Source organism: Aphis gossypii, chromosome 2 (assembly GCF_020184175.1).
Source record: "Aphis gossypii isolate Hap1 chromosome 2, ASM2018417v2, whole genome shotgun sequence".
Taxonomy (NCBI): Eukaryota; Metazoa; Arthropoda; class Insecta; order Hemiptera; family Aphididae; genus Aphis; species Aphis gossypii.
Genome location: NC_065531.1, coordinates 51,484,044 through 51,507,803, shown reverse-complemented (window position 1 = coordinate 51,507,803; position 23,760 = coordinate 51,484,044). Strand labels below are relative to the sequence as shown.

The following is a 23,760-nucleotide window of genomic DNA, read 5'->3' as shown; positions in this document are numbered from 1 at the left end:
AGGTTTCTTATAAGTTGTTCTTACAGTGATAAAAAAAAAATCCGAAATCGTTGGTCACAGTTTTTTTTTATAAGTGCTTAAATTTTGGATTTATACGAAATATGTCAAAATTGCAAAAATTTGCAAGTAATTTTGTGGTTGGAAAATCGTAAAAATTTTTTCTTTTACTACTAAGTTTTGAAAATTCGGTACAAGGTTCTCCATAAATTTTGCTTCAAATATCTGTAAAAAAAACTACCGGATTTTGACAAAAAAATTTTATGAGTGTTTGAAATTTAAATTTTTACAAAACCGCGTTAAATAACGGTTTAGCCTCAAACGATTTTTGATATTTATTATTATTCAAAAAGTATAAGTCGTAAATACTTAAAAAAATTACCAGTTATTTAGATTGTCATTTTCTTTAAGTGATTTGATTTTCAAAATATTTTGACTTTTTTTGAGCTATTTATAGACATGAAATTTTCAATTTTCCTAAGAATTTTTTTTTGAAGTATCGATAAAAATTTTTTGGCGGAGTCAAAATATTTGAAAAATTAACACAAAGTTCCTCATAAGTTATTCTTATAATGATAAAAAAATAATAATACAATAATTATAAAAGAACTTAAATTTTGGTGTATTCAGGCCATTAAAACATAAACCACCTTTTTCACCAACCATTGGAAATTATATCCTAGGCTGACAAATCATCTTCGTTCAGAATCGTTTTTCGTATATAATGATACCTATCATCACATTCAAATTTAACCTACCCTAGTCCGAGGTCAACCCCGCCCCCTAATGTACAGCAGAACGGTACCCACTTGCCCACTTTTATAGTTATTAATTTTATAATTAATTTGGTACATTTTAGTACCTTACTATAAAATAGTGTGAATAGGTAATAGGTTTATGATATAAACAACTAACCTATATTTAGGTTATATTAGATATACCTATATATTGAAAATTTCGATTCGTATAATCCTATAGTAAAATTTATAATATTATAAGATGTAGGTACGTAAGAATTTCAAGTCTCTCTGAATAATATGAATGTTTTTAAACAAAATAACTAACATTGTTATTCATCCATCATCCTTTAAATAAGTATTTACTTCTAATTTTTATCCTCAAAGTTTAAATCTATATATTTCTAGTCTCTAGTGTCTATACCTAACAATTAATTGTGCTTATACATTTTCAAAATATTTTTGGTTCAGACATTCCAGTATAAACTACGACAAAAAAAAAAACATAATCAATTTTGTTAAAAACTGATATTACGTGAACAGTCCTGTTTCCTTATTTTGTTATTATTGTTTTTCTTGGTTATCTGCAGGGCCCCACAAGGGGGAAGAATCTAGTGGACCAAAAGTACAGGGGGATGGCTATTTTAAGTCCCGTTGACTATTTGTAATTTTTAAAATTTTAGTAGAAATACTTATTTTATATTAAATAGTATTGTAAAATATCATTTTATGAAATATATGTAAAAAAAATATAGTCATTGATGAAAGATAGGTACCTAGTTGATTTAATATTTAAGTATTTAACCATTGATTACGCTGAGCCCAAAGCCCGCAAAATAAAATTTTAACCTAAAAAAAATATATTAAATATAAATTAAAATTAACTTCTTTTTTTCTTTTTTAATTTAGATACCTAATATTGTAATAAAAAAATATAAAAAACATTATTAATGTTGAAATGCTTATGAATCTTGATTTTTTTATAATTTACAAGCTGACCCGACAGATGTTGTCCTGTCTTAACAATGTATTGGTACATATTGAACTTGAATTGGTGTAATTAAAAATCCAATATTATTTCAAAAATTGTCATATATAGATGGTAAATTGTAGTTTTGAAAGTTTTATAAAAGGTCCGGGCAAACATTTAGTACATGGGCCCGAAATTGTATGTGGGGTTCTGGTTTTCTAAAAATTCGAGAATTTAACTTTTAATTTTAACCTCTCCATAGTCCATAGTACAAACTAAACTCAATTTTCTATCAAAAACCACACTGGAAAGCTGAAGATCGTATCATTTGTTCGACCACTTATATCATGTTTACATAGGTATAAAAATGTATAAATATATCGCACATAGTAAAGTCATTACATTTTACATTTCATCTCTTCACTCAGAATTTTAAGTACCTATAAAGTAATAAATTATACCTGTTTAAATTTTACATTGCCGTATTAAAAATATTATAGATTACACTCTGTATTATTATTTATTCTACTTAAATAATTGTAAATAATTGATTATTCCGTTGCATTATGATTTATGAAGATTACATCACGTCAAAACAATCTCCTCAACACAAAACTAGAACATAGAACGTCGATGTCATGCACTTTGGATGCGCTGTTCAATCTTAGACATTAGACCCTATTGTTTAATGCTTATACTATCTATTAGTATAAGCATTGAGTATAGATAGTATTATAGTATAGTATAGTACTATCTATACTCAATGGCATAAGGTACTACGAGCCTAATAGTTTTTTCCGAAATCACTGCTCGGCCGGCTCCCAAGTCTCAAACAGTTCATTTGTTAATTGTTAGTAATAAATAAAATGAGTCTACACAAACATTTTGTGTAATATGATTATATGAACAAATAAATACCTACATGCTTATTACATAATATTATTTACAGACAGCTTACAATCACGACTTGAATATGTTTTTTACTAATACACCATTTTAGCCACGCCAAGGCTAACAGTTTTGTAGAAGTAGAAGGAATGGGCGCCCATAGGTAACATTTTAGGGAGGATCAAAATAAAAAAATTCTCAAATGTAAGGTAATAAAGATAATAATTATTGAGCTACAAGTTTTTAATACTTTTTGTCCAGGGGGGGACAAATGCTCTATCTTACCCCCCCAATGGGCGCCCATAGTAGCAGGAAATAGATCATAGACCTATTATAATAGGTCGATGAAATAGATAATCGAAACTTTTGACAGCCGATTTGCCGAGTCAAATTGATCGAGAAATCAAGTTGCACTGGGTAGTACTTGTATTTTAATCATGATAACATGACCACGAATTAAGATAATATTATGTCTTAACTCGTAAACATGACTAATATAATATTATTATATTTTCATCTTAGTCATCCGCGTAGTATCGTATACAGAAATAAGTAATAACAGTAATAACACCGTCAATAAGTGAAAATTATCGCTGCATAAGCTTAATAAATTAAATAAGTGTTTATTGTGTAAATATTATAATATCACAAATTCAGTCGTTCTGCGTTCATTCTATCGTTTTTTGTCCGTCAGCCAGGTACGTCCTTGAGGCCGCCTACTAACCGGTAATATAAATTTTGTCTTCGTACTTATTCGACAAAACGCGTACTACAATATTGTCACTTGCTGATTTTTTTTTTTTTTTTGACCGAACAGTGTCGTAACACTGACGTGGTAGGAAATAAGTCATTCTACGACTCCGATCGCTTTAAATCGGATTCCCATCCTATCCCATCTCTTGCAATCCCGTATTCTCACGATGAGTCTCCAATGGACGATTATCGCGACATTTTTGTACTTCGAAGTGGGCGTGCTGATGCTGTTCCTGGTGCCGTACATGTCAGCCCAGCGCTGGAACCGTCTTTTCAGGTCCCGGTTTTATCAGGCGCTCAGCGCCCAGGCCCAATGGTACTTCACTTTCTTGTTGTTCGTTTTGGTCCTGTTCCTGTTGGACTCTATACGTGAGATGCGCAAGTATTCCAATCCGGAGCTAAGTGATGCACACCAACACTTGGACCACGAAATGCAGGCCAACATGCGACTGTTTCGCGCTCAGCGCAACTTTTACATCAGTGGCATTGCCTTGTTCCTCAGTTTTGTCATCAAACGTTTCATAGCTTTGGTCACCCTACAAGCGTCGTTGGTAGCCCAAAGCGAGGCGTCATTGAAACAAGCCCAAAGCGCTAGCGCTGCCGCCAAGTCTTTGTTGTCACGGGACGAGAAGGGAGACGGTGAGTCTGAAGTATTGACTGAACTTAAAAAAGAATTGGAGTCAGTCAAGGCTGATCGTGATGCGATTAAAAGTCAAGCAGAATCTGTTTCCAAAGAATATGACAGGCTCATGGCAGAACATGAAAAACTTCAGAAGACTGTTGGCAAAGAATCAAAGAAGGATGATTAATCTAATTTATTAAACTATTAGGCATAAGTCTTAAGTACTTTAAAAATTATGCATTTCTAAATTTAAACTTCAAACTATTTGTTTGGCTCTTCATTTTTTTTTCATTTGTTGGGGTGTGTATTTTATTTTTTTTATTATTTTTTTTTTTTGACCTAGTAACTAACTACTAGAATTGTAAATCTCATAATTAATCATTTTTTGGTATTGTAATACATGTAAAAATAGTTAGGAGCTTAATAAATAAATTATTTTGTTGTATTTATACTATTAAAACATTTATTTTATGAACTTCAATGTTTTTTCTTCACTTATTATAAAATAATAAGTGAATAAATTTGTTTTGACAGATAGTGATAAAATTATTTAATTTTACTTTAAAAATGAATGAAAATATAATATAAATTAAACACTATAAACATAGGTCGCAAATATTGTTTTACATTTGGGAAGGCTGAATGCTGAAGCTTAGGTATATGCTGAATACTTATATAATGCTTTATATCATAACAAAACCACTAAAAAAAGTTGGAAGTTAAGTTCCTGGTTAGATTAGTATATTATTTGCACCTATGACTATAAATAAATTATAGTTTAACTATATTTTAAGATGTTATATGCTCAAATTAACTTAATTGAAGATTTTTAAAAAACATTCTACCATTTTTTTATATGTTGACGACAATTTCAATATATTTTGGCTTGAGTGGTAAATTTTTTTAGAAACAATAGCATAACAGCTCGTAACAACTTATAACAGTAAATTGTTAACTAATAAATTAACATTTATGTATACTGGACAATAATATAATAATTAAATCAATTTTGTTCATTCTAATTTCACTACAGCATTGTGTTGCTTCTGATAGTTTACCGATGATAAAACTATACTTCTAAAATTTAATAAATTGATCGCTACAATCACTACTGTAAACAACGAAATCTGATAAGACTAGGGATAATTGCATCAAAAATAATCCCAAATAAATGACAATAATTTTGAAGATACAGTATTATCTAAAATAAATATTGAACAATGAAATATATTTAAATAGTGACTATTGTACAGAAAAAAACTTGCTTTAAAGAATTCCATTTAATATTTTACTATGTAATTTTATATAATATTTAAAATGTTTATTGTTGCAGTAAGAATGACATTACTTTATAGGTAGTTAATGTATATTATAATTTGTTTTTAGTTAAGAAATAATTATAACACTTATTTCCTTTATATTTTGGTAACAAAACAGATAACTAGTAACCTATTAATCTTGTAACTCTGTTACTATTTAAAAGTAAAACTTACTTATCTAAAACTGTTCATTTATTCATACTTCTACATTAACTAGGTATCTATTTAAATCAATAATACAATATTAAGGTAATTTTGTTGGAATTTGAATACATGAATAATAGGAAGTTATATAAATGAAAACATAATTCATTTGAATTTTCAATCAACATGCTAAGGTAAGGAACTAGTAACAGGATGTTGTATTCTGTTATTGTATTAATTTTTTAGTTCTCAAAAATGTAAATAAAAATTTTAATTAAAACAGTTGTATTATGAACAAGCTAGTCTTTGATTTATATATCTCAGATTAGCATAACATAGGCAATATTAATTTATTCACAAACATGATTTTAATTATTCCACTAATGCCTAATAACTTAAAAAATGGTTTATGACAAAAATACCGCATACCGAGTAAAAAACTTTAATATAAATAAAGTAACAAATAACAATAAATTTGTATGATGTAAGATACCGTCATAGTGTTATAAAGTAAAGTAAATTGTAAAGATTATAAGTAGTTTATATAAAAATACATTTATTTATTTTAAATATTATATAAAAATAAAAATATGTATCAAAAAGTAAAATAATGTACTTCAAATACTCAAACTAGCTATCGTTGTAAAACATATAAAAATAAAAATAAAATGGTATAAAAATAAGAAAAATGTAATTTTAGAATCAACAATTTATATTAGTTCTAAGACGATTCACTGGTGTCTAATGTCAAATTACCATCCTTGTCTTTTTTTCTAATTCTACCGTCAGGATATTTAGTTTCATGCGACCCATCTGGATAAACAATTTTTGTAGTACCGTCAGGATACACTCTTTTCTATAAAATTTAAATATATTGATATTAATATGGGTTCAATATTATGATAATAAACACCTAATATATTTGAGGTCACTTAGGTACTCATACAAAAAATATATCTAAATCTAATTTTAAAAGATTTCTTTATTTTCTATGTTATACATAAGAATGAAATTACTTGTACAATGTTCATCTTTTATAATAACATTATATACCAATTTAAACAATGAATAATGAACATACCTTAAATTCATTGGTATGTATTTCTCGTTGTCCATTTAGTAACACCAATTCACGATGTCCATTTGGATCCACTGTCAAAACTGAACCATCCAAGTAATTCCAAATTTCCTTATGGTCTGGAAACACTGTATGCTTTTTACCATCTACATATTCAATTTCCACTTTTCCATCTTTGTAATGTTTTTCGGTTTGTCCGCTAAACAATTAATATTAATACATAACATGTTTAACCTAATCATAGGTTTATGACGAGGTAGTTGATACAGTGGTTGTTATCTCAAACATTTTTGTGGAGCAGTGAGAATGTATTTTCATTACCATAAATATTTTTAATGAAAAGTTGTAAAAACAAATTGAATACTTAAATTTAATATTGACATAGTATAATACTAGTTAATGTTTGATGAAAATACAAATATTAAAATATAAGACCATCACGTAACTATACAGACACAAAGCTAAGGAAACATTGAATCAAATAAAATATGATGAAACTACATGTCTAGTTAAGTAAAAATATTGTATTGCAATTGATAGCCAAATATTGAGTTAAAATAAAATAATTGATTAAGTATATTAAGTTCTATTTTTTAGGAGTTTAATGACAAGTATATTTTTTTTAGTTTATAAGGAAAATGAAATGGTTAAATTATTATTGAATTAAAGTAAGGTAATATTTTTTTTATTTAACCTACTAGTAATTATAATGAGTTCTGTTACATCCATTTAATCTTAAAATATTCTCTAACTAGTCTAACCCAAACACCACTTATGTGAACATCAAAATGTTAAGCTCATAACTTTGAATATAAAACTTACTTAGGAAATTCAATGATTTCTAGACCAGTATTGTATGTTGTATGGTATGTTTTGTTTTTAGCAAAATAATACCGTTCAGAATCATTTTTTGTTTCTTTCACGTCACCATTATAATAAATTACTTTTACATTATTGCCATCAGAAGAAATTTTTTTTAGATTACCATTTGAATACAATATTTCTTTACGCCCATCTTCTAAAACAGTCTCACGGACAACGCCACAACTACTATGTTGAGTACTGTTTGATTCATTGATATCATTTTCATTATCAGAATCGTGTGAATGATTTTTGGAAAACAGATTTTCATCCGAGGACAACTCGTCAGACGATTCATTATCGGTAGTCGTAATTAAAGGTTTTCTCAATATAGACGCAGGGATATTTTTAGTTTTAGGATCAATCATTGATGATATATCATCAGCTGATAGTTTACTGATTTCTGTGTTGACATTATGAATCATTTTAGTATTCCTTAAAGCTTGTTTTTCAGATGGTGTTCTAAATGTAACCTGAAATAAAAATATTTTAAAATTGTATTATAATTTAATAAATATCACGACAAGCATGACGTATTAAAAATTTAGAGAATACTCAAATTATATTTAATAAAATAATATAATTATACATCATATTAAATTGAATCAAACTATTGAAGAGCTAAAGATTATCTAATATTTTCAAATACATATTTAAAGAAACATTGTATTTTTAACCCTCTCAATGCACACATCACACTTTTATTTTGTTGAATAACAACACATAAGTATACTATTTTTATTTTTTTTATTTTTATTAGCGTCTAGTTAAAACTATGATAGCTCATAAGTACGCTATATTTTAGTAGACCATTTTTTCAAGTTATTTATACTTCACAATTAAGGATATAAAATAAAATATTTTTGAATAAGTTATTTTAATTCAGTTACCATTACATTTTGTTTTGTTTTTTAATTAGTTAAAATGTTTAAAATCATTCTTATAAGTTTGTTTTTATTACTTAATATTTTTAAGCATTGTTTTTTTTTTAAAGTGTACTTTACATTAAATACTAAATAGTATCTTACATGAATAGTATAAAATATTTTATCAAGGTATAACAGTTAACACAATTAAATTATCAAAATAATATTATTGCAAATAAAAGGTTTTTTTTTTGTTAAAGTATAAAATTTTTTATAAATTTAATAACCCATTTAACTAAAATAAAAAAAAATCAGAATATATATAATACATGTATAATATTATAAAATGCTAATATGTCACTCATTGATAATACACTTTTTACTGGAAATCCTATAAACTTTTAGATTTTCAACTTTTTTAATCTTTAAATGAAATTTAGATCATTTGATTTTAGAACTCAAGTATTTTTAAGCCAAAATTACTTAAAAAAAATAAGTCCACCCAAATATGGTATTAAAAATAAATGTTTCTACTAAATTAAAATGTTCCAATAAATGTGTTTTAGGTATCCACTATAAATAGTCAAAAATTTGATTCAATCCAGTGTAATCTTATAGAATAATTGGGTGTTCCTTATATTGTAAAACACCTGGTATAAGATTGTTTTACTTTTTTATTCAAAGATGTTTTTCTTAATAATTCAAGTTCATTGCGCAAAGTAGTATTACTATTTTCCAATAGTTTCATCTGGGTCCTTAGTCGAGCTTGGCCAGTTGCCCACCGAGCTTCTTTTTTATTAAATTCATCTTTTAACTCTGTTAACTACAAATTAAGAATTAAAATTAAAATCGTTAGACCAAATTCAAAAATAAATAACGTTAAGACTGACCTGTTCTTTTAATTTTTTTATTTCTTCTCTCTCTTGTCTATTCGGTTTATTTCTCAATTCTCTAGTATTTTTCTCAAATAAAACTTTTTCTCTTATGAATTTTTTTCTTTCTTCTGCCAATATTTCTTCCTGCTTTTTTTTTTCATCATTTAATTTCTTCAAAAAATCTTCTTTACCTTTAAAAAACTTTTGTCTTTCAACCTCAAATTCTCGTTGCAACTTCATTAACTTAGTATTTTCTAACCTAAATGTTTCTATCTCAGTTTCCAATTCTTCAAGTCTCTTACTAAGTATTTCTGTATCAAATGATTGATCAAAGTCTAAATGTTTTATGATTTCAGATGTTTTAGAATAGTTTTCTAAATATTTCTTTTCATTTTCTGTTAATGTAACTGTATCTACTTTTTTTTTATTGTCATCTTTTTTGTTATAATTTACTTTTTCATCTTGCATCTTATGTGCACCTTCTGTTAAATCTAATGGATCACATTCCTGACTAGAGTCTGAGTAGGAATCGTCAGAATCATCAACATTTTGTCTAGGAGTGGATGAGTTTATTCTATCAAAATTTAAAGAACGAACTAGTCGTGATGCTGGTACTTCTTTATTGCTTTTGGAACTTTGTCCTCTTTCTAAGAGTTGACAAACAGTAGGTGATGATGCATTTAAATCAGAATTGTTTGCACGTTCTTCTAGTATTTCAAATGCACGTAATTCCCTTTGTTCTGTATTATTATAGTTTTCTCCATTATCTGAATAATCTTTAGGCTCATACCTATTCCAAGAATTAGGTATTTCAACTTTCTTTAAATCTAGACGTTTACTTTCAATTGGCTTAGTAACTAAAAACAAAAGTATAAAATAGAAATATAACATGTATTTTTAAAAAACAATTTTTTTAAGTTAATTTACCTAGTTCTGTTTTGGGAAATGGTTTGACTTGATTCAAACACTTTCTTGGTACTTTAATTTTAGATGGAACTGATAAAATTGGTTTCTTAAATTTCAATTTTCCAGTTTTCTTTTTTACTTCTTCTATATTTAAGCCATATCTAGCCAGACCTGTACCTCTTTTTAAATATGGTTTTTTAGGTTTAATAGTTTTACACTCAATTTCATTTTCTAATTGTTTGTCTTCAACAATATTAGTATTACGTTCTGCTGCCTTAGCTTTGCTAATGTTATCAAAATTTTTATTAGGAGATAATATTGCTATTTCATCTCTTGAGTTTGAAGCCTAATTTAAATTAAAAAAATATTAGAAATAAAAACATCAAATTTTAATATTATTCACCTATCTTAATTTATATGCATAAGAACAAAATAGTAATAGGTATATACAAATTTTTCTACACATAAAATTTGAAAAAAAAAAATTAACAAATCAGTTTTAATTAAATTTAGCATAGTAGTAATAAATTATTTTTTTTTTGTACATAATATTATAATTTTTCAAAATGAATTTGGACTTAAATAATTAATACTAACCGGTGAAGAAATTATATCTTTTTGGTAACCAAATTTTTTCAATAATTCTTCATCTATTTCTGAATAAGAAGATACCCTATCATCATAATGATTTTCTGAAATAAATAAATAAAATAAAATATTAACAAAATATTTAAAAAAAGCCTTGCAAATTGAAATTTGAAAACATTTAAGTTTTTAATTTTAAAAAATAAATTCCATTTATTTTGTATGTTTATTTATTTAAATCTTAAAAAAGAATCATTTTCTTTAAAAAGCAACTCACAAAATATTACATGAATGTGTATAAAATGCAATTAAAGTAGTCTCTTAATAATCTGATAGGTATAAGACCAAAAGATTAACAGATTAACAAAAAATTCTAGTTCAGTGAAGGTTAATTAAAAAAAATTAATTTTACTAGCAAAGCATACGTCATAATATATTAATATATTATATACTCCAGGGATCCTCAACCTATGGCCCAAGAGGCCGGATCTGGCTCGCAGCGTTTTTGAACCAGCCCACCAAGCTAATTTATGTTTTAAAAATAATATAATTGTATATTATCTATTCTTCAATTTCATTATCTTCTTATTCCTTAACAAATTGTTGGCCACCAATGAAAAAACTTTTTCAGATTTGGCCTGCTGTAAAAAAAGATTGGAAACCCCTGGTATACTCTATTTAGTATTCTAAATATTAGACTTGGGCGATAAAATTTTCGTCCCCAAAAGTCACTCTCTTCCCTTACCTAGTTAAGCAATAGATAATCACTTCAAAATGAAGCTATCCCTATGCGCATGAGTTGGTTGCCGAGTTCATTCTGATCTCATTATTATCATACTGTATTTGTATTTTTTTGAGGGGATATATCATATTTTAATGAATCATTAAATGGATCAATATTTTTAGACAAACACTAATTGTTATATATTATTTAAATTTAAAAATGCACTTGAATTTTTAAATAATTACCTATAATTTTATAATTTTCTAGATAGGTACTAACAAATGTTAAAAATTAAATTTATTATTTTTTTATTATAATGTAGTTTTTTTAGACTTCAACCATTGTCTGTTTTCCATTTATATAATTAAATCATAACTTTTATTTCCTTACTCTTTAAATTACAATATTATAAAAAATATATTTAAATAATAAATGATAATACAATTATTGAATTATGTACCTTGTAAATTTTCTGGAATATCAAATGATTTTAACACATCTTCCATCTCATTTGTTAATGAGTCCATAGTTGGATTTTCACATAATTTTTGCTGTTGCGATTCTTGCCAGGCTTTTAATTCTTGTACACATTGCATAACAGTAGATATATTAAAATCAGATCCATAATCCTTCATAAGATCCATTATGTCACAATTTGTACTCATTTCACATAGGTACTGTAGAACATCAAAATAAAATTGTTAGAACCTAACAACTTTAATGATTTAATGAATTTACAGTATAAAATGTATGGATTTTAATACGCAATAACTAACCCGATTGATTTAAATAATGAAAGTATAAACTATAAAAGCATCTTCACATACCACAGTAGATAAGCCACAGAATAGATATAGATACAATATAAAAGGATAAGCTATTAATAATTATACTAATACATAATAATAATGTTTATGTATATGTAATATTTTAGTTATTTCAAATTTTAATAATACAAAAACAAGTTTTAACAAAACATTGTTATCAGATACATGATACATTTTTGGCGGTATTGCGGTAATGATAAACGTCAGTATGCCATGATAAAAACCATAGAAACGTTTAAGGTACCTATGTAATATATGAATACATGATTGAAAAAAGAAACTTTTTTTTTTAAATTATCAATCTTTTAACAGTAAAGATTTCATAATTTAACATTTTACATTTTTACTTACAATACATTTAAGTACTCAAACACACCTTCCATGAATAAATAAAAAAGTGATGTCTGTATACTCTGTAGTCTGCACACAAATATCTATATTTGTAACTTTATAACTACTATAGCTATTGTTCTGTTCTATGACCGAAATCGCGGATTAATATATTAATCAGTGACAGAAATTAAGAATTTACTTCTATTTTGTTAAGAATATATTTTAAATTTGGGTGATAACAATAATTGTCTAAACAAAAAATAAACTGAAAAATAAATATTTTTTTTTTTTGCTCCAAGTTTACCAGTTTGATGGTTATAAACTATAGTTCTTATAATTTATTGTATTTTTTACAATTCTATATAAATGCAGAATAAATGATTTTATTTTTAATTTATTATGTGGTTATAGCCTATAATACTATAATTATTTAGCACAGTTGCAACTTGTACAGTAATATAGTTGCTTTTGAGTAGTTATATTATTGTTTTTTCTTATGAATTTTGGGAAGGTCTATAATAATATAGCATAATGTTTAATTTTTTAATGATAAAAAAAACAACAGATATTTAAAGTATATTACAGTTTTTTTTTTATTTCAATATAGAACAACATTTAATAAAACTATAAATTCAAATGAATAAAAATTAACAACTGTTGATTTTAACTTACATCCACCAAAAACTGACGGAAAAACTCACAGAAAGAGATTCAACTCTATGCCACCAACCAGACGGTATAAATAACATTTCACCTAAAAAATATACAAAAACACATATATTAAATATTTACATAATTACCTATATATAAAGTATAAAACTATGCAAATAACTAAACTTTAAATACAAAAGTATATAAGTACACATAATATATATAAATTTTAGATTACTGAAAAAAATCATAATATTTTTAAATACAACAAGAAAATTATTATTTAGTTTTAATAAATTATAAGTACACTTATAATTAATACATAAAATTGTTTAAAATATAAATTTTATTCTTATATCAGCATAAAATATTATCAAGTCGGAGAAAAATGAAAATACAATTATGTAATGTAGTTTGGTGGATAAACCACATTAATGGTAGAATAAATCATAGTCTGGCATCATTATTTGGATTATACTTGTCAGTTAACACACCTGTAAGACCGATGAAAATCAGAGGTATCAAAATAATCAACTAAATGTGTTGTCTCAGGTAACATAATTAATTGTTCTTTAAAAATTAAATCCTTCTAATACTTTATTTTCTGATAAACAGCAATATTTATTACTAAGACATACTAAACATAGTCTAATTGGTGAAGATTTTAACTTTGTTTACCATAATTTACCAATAATATTAAGAATATTTAAAATATTTAATACAGATAAATAGCCTATTAAGCTCTTTTAAATTACTATTGATTAAAAATATTGATGGACTACCATTTTTAAAAAGAAAGTCACATAAATAATATAAAATATTATTTAATTGTTTTAATACAAAAAATCATATAAAAAAATGTTGAAAATAAGACACATATCTTTTTTGTCCAATAGATTTTTATTATATGTCTTGATACTTATCATATTAAGGCATTACGGGTATTTAGAAAACATAAACAATTTATAGAATGTTTATAAATCTTTATTTATATGTAAAATAAAAGTTTCCTGACCTGTTGACTGTAGTACTTACCCATACCAAAATTTTGGAGAAACACCTTTGTTTTTTATTTCTGAGGCCTTAAATATATTATACATTTTGTTTTCTCAGCTTATTTGCTTCATTTATCTTAGTTGTCTATGACTATTGATTATTATTTAAATTAGTTTTATATAAGTTATAGCTATAGTTTTATTGGCATTTACAACACATATTAGTTATTACTATAGCAAATACTAGTAATTAAATATCATTAAATAAATATTTTTAATACATACCTTCATTTAAAATACAATGCATTGCTTTAACATGAGAGAAATTGGGAAATTGACAAAAATCAGGCTTAACTGGATCTACTTGTGCAGTATTTTTAAGAAATTTATCATCATATGGATATAAATACTCGGACCACTTTGGATCATACAAAATAATATATTTTGATCCTACTACCTATAGTAGTTAAATAAATAAATTATTAAATTCATAAAGATTAGATTTAGTCATTACAATGCCTAAAAAACCATACTTGAGCTAAAAAGTTATTCTTTGGATCATAATGTGTAGGAGACACTGTTCCTTTAGGACCTAACCATGCATTTATGTCAGGCTCTTCACCATCCACGTCTGCTAAATAACAATACTCTGGGACTCTAATATCATCTTTCAATTCGGGAATCTGAAAATAACAATCTACAGTTTTAATAATTTTGTTTCTATGTTCATCACTTATCTTAATTTACTTGATTAAAAAGTTGATGTTGTGCAAGGTACGTTGATTTTTCACCTTCTTGAACAACATGAATATTTATGAATTCTTCAAGTGTTATTAATTTTTGACTCCAATCAGCATCTGCATAAGACGATCCAATTTCAACAGGAACTAATCTAGCCCCAGCTAATTTTATAAGATAATTTAAGTCTTTCCATTTATTTATAGCAGGCCAGTGTTCCATATTGCCTACAAAATTACAAATAAAATAATATTACATTTGATGAAGGATTACTAGTATAAAATAATATACAATTGGAAATAGAAAAAAACAAATTTTATCAGTATTTCTACTTTCTAGTTATATATGTGTATTCTTTGTTACATAATTTAGAGTATTCTACACTCGCATGTAGAGTTGCCGACTTTTTTATTTTAAAAACTGGACATCTAACTGAAAATCTTTTTTTTTTTTTTTTAGTGTAATATAAATATTTATTATTATGAATAATTTATTTATTAATTAGTTAGTTATTATACTTCTGATAATACAATAAATAAATAAAAGAAAGTATATTATATAACATAACTTGTATATTAATTAACAAAATGAATAAATAAATAATTAATATAATATAATAAATTAAGTTAATGTATATTAATTAGATGCTACTTTGCTATTTTAAAGTTTTATTTTTTCTCGCTTTTTTCCGTCTTTATTAGTACATGATCACTTTTTATTTCCAAAAATTCATAACATTTTTGACAAGACAAACTGTAGTTGAAACTTTGGACACTTAATAATTGATGGCGTCCAGTTGAAAGGTATAAATGTACACTTGATAGAAACCAGAAAATCTGAACTGTCCGAGCGAAAACTGGACGGTTGGCAACACTACTTGCATGCATTATTACGTACAATATAGAAAATTTGCATTCGACAGAATTTATTTTATGTTGTTAGTTTTAATATTAGAGTAAAAAAATTACTATCTAATTTTTAAGTAAGAATATAATCTAGGGTATCTCATAGGGTTTTATTAGTATTATAATTTTTAAGTAGTAATATTTTATGTAGCTATAACCACAGATATATACAATAGTTTGTATAACTCACTTTAAAATCATAATATAATACTAAAATTAAGGTGTATTTATATACAATTATTTATTTATATTCCTTACCTAAAATAAAAGCCCATGTGATCCCATAGATTACGCTCTTAGTAAATCGTCTAAGATTGTTCCATAAATTATATTCTTATTTTTAAGTTTGATAATAGGTAAATTTACTCTATAAATTCTTTTATTTGTTTATATATTTTTAGTTCACTCTTTATTAAAGTTAACCACACAAAATTGGTTCTACCAAAAATAAATTTGCTATATTATACGTTTGTTAGACAGACACGACACATGCGGATGTAGCATTCTCTTAAAAATAATCTATTTACTCTAAATATACTCTAAATTTACTTATAAGACTGAAATTCTGAATCCCAATAAAAAGTGAAGACAGGAAAAATGTTATAAATCGAATAAAAATAATATAATATTTTGTGGATAAGCAACATATTCTAATATCAATTGAATTCAAGTCATATGATTTATATTGTAAGATTACTAAGATGTAAATATTTTAAACAAAAATTAGTTGAAAACCTACTCATTTCTTCAAATACTGTTTAGTTTTATTTCACTAATAAACCTACGGCATATAAAAGAAAAAAAAACTTTAAATACTATAAGCTTTGTTTACTGTGGCTTTTTTTCCTAGATAACAGATAATCTATAAATAATTTATATAGTATACATTTATTATAATTAACCTGTTATTTTAATAGGTTTTTTAGATTTAAGATAATCTCTTAAAAATGTTTCTAAGGATGGTTGATGTAGTATTGGAACATGATCACCAATTCTATGAAATGCATAACTGTTGTTATTTGATTTGCTATAATCACACAATTTAACTGGAACCTCTAGAAAAACAACATGTTTTATATTACACGACCACATTATCTAAAATCGAAATTAATTTTTATACCAACAAAAGTCTGCTGTAGGGCTTTACATAATAATGATGCAGCTATAGTTAATTCATTTCTAAATGCATTGCCCATTAGCAACCCCATATCAATAGCTTTTATAGTTTTTTTCAACATTCTTTCATCATTAGCAGTTTTTAATAATAATTTGGTCTAAAATTAAAAACAAACATTAAAACATTAGTATTCTAAACATAAATTATTACTACTTACTTTAAGCAAACTAGCATGAGAATAAAGTTTACGCATTCCATCTGGAGCATCAGCCCAGGAACCAGTATGAAATGATTCCCATACTTTTTCTAAGACAGCTTCAACACTTGATAAAGCAACTTTAGTATTTTCAGTATGGGAATCTAAAAATAATCAGAAAAAATGTGTAAGCTAATACAATATTCAACTAAATAATTAATAAATGATATTTTAACTTTTAATTAATTCAATTTTTTAGAAATTTTTTCAATAACAGTTTGTTAAAACATTTTTGTTATTTGAATACTTAAACAATAGTTTCTATCTGAGTATACAAGTTCCATTAGATTACTACTATATGGATTAAATTTTTACATGAATCACACTTATACTTATATATCATGCATTCATTCTCTTGTAAACTAATAATCATTATTTTTTAATTCCTTACCATTCAACGATTTTCGAAATAAAAAATCTAGTGCTTCGTGTACATTTCTATAATCAAATTCAGCAGACAAAGATGATTCCAAATGTTGTAATACATTATCTACAATAATTTTCATAATACTGTTAATCAATATATTGCTGTTACAATATCTACAAGAATGAATGATCAAATAATTTTAATTCTAAAAACAACAAAATAAAATATTAAACGTCAACTTTTCAAATATTCTATGAATAATTTAATTTAAAATAAAATGATAATGTTTATCAGTATTCATATTATATCAGTCATAGTTATCAGCTGCTATAGGCACGAATTGTACGGTGCCCACAGCTGATCCCTATAACATAGTTAAATAGAACTAATTACCAAATACTATAGATCTATATAGTATTTGATGGAATACTCATTATTAGTAAAGAAGCCTGCGACGGTGCCTTATTAACTAGGTGTCTAGGTATTAAAATTTATTAATTCGTGTACCACAGATATCTATAGGTATTATAGATTATACTAGAGATCTATAATATAGATATGGATATTCGTGCTTAATACATACATAGAGTATGGTTTAATAGTTAAGTTAATACCCAAGGTTTATAGATAATACAGGTTGCCTCAAAGTCGAGTAAATATTGGCTACCCTACACAATCCCTACATGACTTATGTATGTATGTTATGAGTTATGACCATTGGCGCAACTAGGTCTAAAATATTGGGGGGGGGGGGACTGAAGCCCTACAAATAAAGTTAGTCAATGTGAGCCATGGGGTTCTTCGTCCCCCCATACCCCCATTGCCCAGTCACAGAACAATAATTATTAATTGAAATAAAAACAAATATAAAATATAATTATCATATTATATTATTAAAAATCATGTAACTACTTCTATGTAGTATGTTTTACATAAAATATGACATAACCGATAGTATAATAATATATAGTATTATAAATTATAATTTGTAATTTACATATTAAGATCTATCCGTCTATTTTTATTATTAGCTATAAAATGTTCTAAGACAGCATCACTGTCTATGTTATTAGTTAAGTCTCTTTCAATGCTTAATAAAGCTAAATTTGAAAAACGATATTGTAATTTGTAACATTGTTGAACTTTTCAATAATTCTCTGCGTCATGCCGTCATATACTCATATTATTAAGTATGTATCTCACTATCCTATGCTTAAATTATCATTAAAATTTAAATAATTTAAAAAAATTGGGGGGCTAAGCCCCCCTAAGTCCCCCCCCCTAGTTGCGCCAATGGTTATGACTTATGACTTATGGATATAAACACATATTTTATAACAAATCTCTTATAGGGTACTCACTTAGAGCGAATATCACTTAGACCAAATTTCACAGCAGAGCGAGACACACTTAGTACTTACACCGAGGCACACCGGCCGCTATTATTATAAGTACCTATATATACATATTATTAAGTGTATTACTATAACGCGTTAAGGGAGTAAATTTTGAATTGTTATGTTTTCAATTTTTATGACATCTGATATGTTTTATAGTTTCTTATATATCAAAAACAACATCTGAACTTTGACATTAGGAAGTATGACAATTATGGATCTAACTTTCGGACATCAATTTACATCATATTATGATGACTGATAGCTAGACATTCAATTACCATTTTCACTAAATAAATTTTATAATATAAAAAAAAGAACCAGGCATGCGACGGGACACGGTATGAGATTGTTCATATTATACTATATTGGTATCATAACCTACTATTCACACATTGTCCACGATCCGACGCAATCGGATTGCCTACGTGGTGGGTGGGTTTAATTGCGTTTAATTCGATTTTTCCCAATGATAACTGACAACTCGATTTGAATGCTCAAAATATGTTATTCGACTTTATACTAATTAATAATTATCCTACAATACAACATTAGACTTTCGACGTCGGAGACGCAGGTGGATTGTATTGTCAGATATAGATTTAGGATACAGATTTAGTTACGTGATGTGATGATTGATAGCTAGACACTCGACTACCATTTTCGCTAAATACATTTTTTTATATACAAAAGACAGGGCATGCAATGGGAAACGGTATTACACCAGTTTAGGACTGATAGCTAGACACTTAATTAAAATTTTTCGTATTTATTTACTCGACTTCAGTACTTTTCTTACTTTTTTAGTGTATGATTTCTTTTCTAGACACCCGATTACAATTTCCGACCGAATTCCTGATAACACGATTTTTACACGACCCCCTCGAAGGCGCCAAAGGCGGCTTCCACCAGCCCAGAAATCGAGGCACACCGACCCCCTCGAAGGTTAGGTTAACTAAAATTGTGACTACTAGACTTTTTATGATATTTCCTTTACAGTCCCGTCTCCGACCTAGGGTACTCACTTAGAGCGAATATCACTTAGACCGAATTTCACTTAGACCGAATTTCACAGCAGAGCGAGGCACATCTATTATACCATAAAACATTAACAGTAATAGTTATTTTACGGGTGAATGTAAATTTACTATTTAGTATTTTATAACAGTAAATAGTAGGTAAATTACAAATTTTTTTCCAATAAAATTTGTCAAATAATAAAATATGATTAAATTATAAAAACTGTAGTATTTTATTTAAGAGTTTTAATACATCTATTGGCTGTTCATAGTATTTTGTTATATCATTTTTAATTGTTGTCAAGGCGATATTCTAAGAAGTGTATCATAGAGACAATTTTTGATTCACTTACTGTTCATACTCGCTAGGTATCTAAACAATTTTCTGCACAAAAAGTTTTGTAATACCTAAATTGTATTTTCTATATAAATATAAATTTGTATTTATATTTCAAGTCAAAATATACGTAAAATATACGTATAATTATGGATCCAACCAGTTCAAATGATGTTGAATATGATCTATATCATCAGGATGTGTCGCCAGTACTGTCAACGGACGAAACATCAACTTTTGATATTGAAAGTCCCGGTACTGTGAAGACAAATGTCGAGGTGGCGGTTCCGGTGGTTTATCCAGGTGAGGAGCCGACGTTGAAACCGGCGCATTCTACGGAGCTGATGACGGAAGCCATCAGTTTCGTAGAATCGGACTCCAATGCGCCGGTTGATACTCTAACTTGTGAAGTTGAAATGCCCGGTCTCGAGTCGGACAATATTGAGGTGGCGAAGTCGGCGGTGCGCCCCACAGAAGTAGAGACGTTGTCACTGGCGCATTCCACGGAGCTGATGACGATGGAAGTCATCAGTTTCGTGGAAGCGGATACTAATGCGCCGGTTGAAACTTCGACTTGTGTTATTGAAACATTCGGTCCCAACATGGAAAATGTTGCGGTGGCTGCACCGCCCACGGTGGTGAGACTCACGGAAGTACAGGCATTGTCGTCAGGCGAGAAAAAAAGTGACAAACAAACATCTATAATTGACCAAGACAATATTGAGGTGGCGAAGTCGGCGGTGTGCCCCGCAGAAGAAGAGACGTTGTCACTGGCGCATTCCACGGAGCTGATGACGACGGAAGTCATCAGTTTCGTGGAAGCGGATACTAATGCGCCGGTTGAAACTTCGACTTGTGTTATTGAAACATTCGGTCCCAACATGGAAAGTGTTGCGGTGGCTGCACCACCCGCGGAGGTGAGCCTCACGGAAGTACAGGCATTGTCGTCAGGCGAGAAAAAAAGTGACAAACAAACATCTATAATTGACAAGGACAAGACGGTTCCGTTGGAAAAGAAAAAGAGTCGATTCTTGTCGGCCCTGCGGAGAGGTCTCCGCAGGGTCTTCAAGACCATCTGCTGTTGTGGGTGCAGTGCGGCGTCATCAGGCGAGGAAAATTATAGAGATGAATTCACTCACGAAATCGAAGCATTTAATGAGAGATTGTCAGTTTAAGGAAAACTTAACTCTTATTCATCGAGACTATTACGGTCAAATTAGATTTTAAACAAATTCAGCTAAGTATGGTGGTAGAACGGATGTCCGTTACACCGTGCGGCGCGGTCTACGCTGCGACCGGTTGCGAGACGTTCTTGCAACCGGCCGCAGCGTTTCCGGGCTAATCGGTGTGCGGCATCGGCGGCCGGCAGTTCAAACTCGACCTGCGGGGCACTTAGGCGAAAACGACATATCGGACACACGAACCAGTGCGGTGGTTCACCCCGAGTTTTCGCCTAGGAATCCCGTCGGCCGAGCACGGGCGGCCGGCCGCCATCCGTTCCTGCCAGTCCATACTTTTTCATAATATTAGTTTTTTAAGTATTTTCATTCATTTATTAAAAAATAAAAATTTCCTTTGTTATACCATAAAATAATATATTAATAAAAATGTTTGTGTACACAAAATAAACTTTGTTTTTCATATGTTAATCGTTTATTAATATTCTAAGACTCATAAATATATAATTCATATTTAAAACCCACATTATTTGTCAGTTTGTCAATCTGAGAAAAATTTGTAGTGTGCATCTATAAAAAAAATATTGAAAAAAGCATTTTTTTGGAATTAGTTACTATAAATGTTGGTATGTTAATTGAAAAATAACTGACCTCACTGTTATATTGTTAAAAATTAATTAAATTTTTTTCTCTATAAATTACTTAAGTCTACTGTGAATGAAACGATTTTTGATATTTGTTATAATTCAAAAAGTATAAGTCGTAGATACTTGAAAATTTTACCAGTTATTTAGATTGGCATTTTATTTATTTGATTTAATTTTCAAAATATTTTGAGTTTTTTTGAGCTATTTATAGACAACTGAAATTTTCAATTTTTCTGAAAATTTTTTTTTGAAGTGTCGATAAAATTTTTTTGGCCCTATCAAAATACTTGAAAATTTTATACAAAGTTCCTCATATGTTATTCTTATAGTGATTAAAAAATTATAAGAATACATTGGCACAATTTTTTTTTATTAGTATTTGAAGTTCAAATTTTGACGAAAATTCGTCAAAATTATGAATATTTGCAAATTATTTTGTAGGTATAATTCATAAAAATGTTTGTATAGGTAGTTAAGAGTAGAAAATTTAATACAAGATTTTTCATAAGTTTAGCTTACAATAATTATAAAAGAACTTAAATTTTGGTGTATTTAGGCCATAAACATAAACCACCTTTTTCACCAACCACTGGAAATTATATCCTAGGCTGACAAATCATCTTCGTTCAGAATCGTTTTTCGTATACAATGATAACTATCATTGGATTCAAATTTAACACTCCTATAATATATAATAATGATCCATACGGCACCTAATGTACAGCAGAGCGGTACTCACTTGCCCGCTTTTTTAAAATCAAAAATTCATGGTATGTGAGTACACCAAGAATGAATAAAAACAGTGTTGATATAAATGTTGGATAATAATTATTAATAATGTATATATATTGGCATATTACCCATACCATGTGGTGTGTACCAAGATATTTTCCAAAAATAATTCATATATATATATATATGTAAAAATATAAATATTTGTCATGCATGTTCTCATTAGATTTTCATTATTTTTTTTTAATGAAAGAGTATTTATCGGAGCAGGTTTTAAGCTTATTTTTGTTTTTAATCAGTTAATGAAAAATCAATTTATTGGTTTTTAAAATAATCGGCAAATACTGACACTAAGATATTTTTTTTTAACAATTAATTCTAATTTGTTAACAATTTTCCGTGGTTTTTGATTCACACTTTATGAGTTGTTTGTGTTTGTTCTGGAATGAAAAGAAAATCAAAGTTGGGTTGTTCAAAAAAAAAAAAGAATTTTTTTTTAAAAATCAAATAATCGAAAAAAGCAACGCTGAACACCTGTGTAAAGCTGATGTATTAAAAATATTATTAATTTGGTTATTTAAAATTTTTTTGGCTGAGTCAAAATACTTGAAAAATTAATACAAATACATGTATAAAATACTATACTGAAATTCGTGTGACGCCCATTCGACCATCACATCAGACTTGGGTAGTATTCCGAATACTTTTTTTTTAATTATTCATACGGTATTTTGAATACTTCTTATAAGTATTCTGAATACTTTTTTCGTCATTGAAGCGTTTGTCCTTGTATATAATTATAAATAAAACAAGAATATTATAATATTCATTTACAAACAATGAATTGAAAAAAAAATATTTTTCTCATCGAAATGATACTCAAAAAAAGTAGTAGGTATTCGAAAAATATTTGGAATACTTCACAAAAAGTATTCC

At 27.5% G+C, this 23,760-nt stretch overlaps 4 protein-coding genes across 9 annotated transcripts; 1 reads left to right on the top strand and 3 right to left on the bottom strand.

Annotated features, from left to right (window-relative positions):
* The first annotated feature begins 3,092 nt into the window (after window positions 1–3,092).
* LOC114128240 (B-cell receptor-associated protein 31) lies at window positions 3,093–4,442 on the top strand. The gene is made up of 2 exons (XM_027992716.2): window positions 3,093–3,318; window positions 3,410–4,442. Exon 2 carries the CDS (start codon window positions 3,513–3,515, stop codon window positions 4,152–4,154), a length of 642 nt encoding a protein of 213 aa, XP_027848517.1. The 5' UTR covers window positions 3,093–3,318; window positions 3,410–3,512; the 3' UTR covers window positions 4,155–4,442.
* A 1,256-nt stretch (window positions 4,443–5,698) lies between these two features.
* LOC114128231 (centromere protein J) lies at window positions 5,699–12,293 on the bottom strand. Of its 4 annotated transcripts, none has more exons than XM_027992706.2 (9): window positions 12,153–12,293; window positions 11,786–12,002; window positions 10,614–10,708; window positions 10,038–10,362; window positions 9,126–9,967; window positions 8,906–9,058; window positions 7,331–7,842; window positions 6,512–6,707; window positions 5,699–6,286 (listed from the first exon to the last, which is right to left on the bottom strand). In XM_027992706.2, exons 2-9 carry the CDS (start codon window positions 11,988–11,990, stop codon window positions 6,152–6,154), a joined length of 2,463 nt encoding a protein of 820 aa, XP_027848507.2. In that variant the 5' UTR covers window positions 11,991–12,002; window positions 12,153–12,293; the 3' UTR covers window positions 5,699–6,151. The 4 variants fall into 4 exon arrangements, with proteins under 4 accessions (XP_027848507.2, XP_027848508.2, XP_050055672.1 ...); XM_027992707.2 differs by having other exon boundaries at window positions 12,064–12,287; XM_050199715.1 differs by having other exon boundaries at window positions 11,786–12,033; window positions 12,102–12,287.
* Window positions 12,294–13,053: 760 nt separating this feature from the next.
* Window positions 13,054–17,788, bottom strand: LOC114128232 (bifunctional peptidase and arginyl-hydroxylase JMJD5). Of its 3 annotated transcripts, XR_003592744.2 has the most exons (9): window positions 17,539–17,788; window positions 17,109–17,251; window positions 16,895–17,048; window positions 16,677–16,829; window positions 14,879–15,096; window positions 14,665–14,814; window positions 14,417–14,588; window positions 14,172–14,282; window positions 13,054–13,239 (listed from the first exon to the last, which is right to left on the bottom strand). XR_003592744.2 is itself a non-coding variant. In XM_027992708.2 (8 exons), the coding sequence occupies exons 1-8, from the start codon at window positions 17,651–17,653 to the stop codon at window positions 13,154–13,156; spliced, it is 1,191 nt and encodes a 396-aa protein (XP_027848509.2). In that variant the 5' UTR covers window positions 17,654–17,788; the 3' UTR covers window positions 13,054–13,153. The 3 variants fall into 3 exon arrangements, 2 of the variants coding, with proteins under 2 accessions (XP_027848509.2, XP_050055673.1); XM_027992708.2 differs by lacking the exon at window positions 14,172–14,282; XM_050199716.1 differs by lacking the exon at window positions 13,054–13,239 and having other exon boundaries at window positions 13,288–14,282.
* LOC126549687 (uncharacterized) lies at window positions 17,554–21,342 on the bottom strand. The gene is made up of 2 exons (XM_050199720.1): window positions 18,876–21,342; window positions 17,554–17,637 (listed from the first exon to the last, which is right to left on the bottom strand). The coding sequence occupies exon 1, from the start codon at window positions 21,340–21,342 to the stop codon at window positions 20,563–20,565; it is 780 nt and encodes a 259-aa protein (XP_050055677.1). The 3' UTR covers window positions 17,554–17,637; window positions 18,876–20,562.
* Window positions 21,343–23,760: the final 2,418 nt, after the last annotated feature.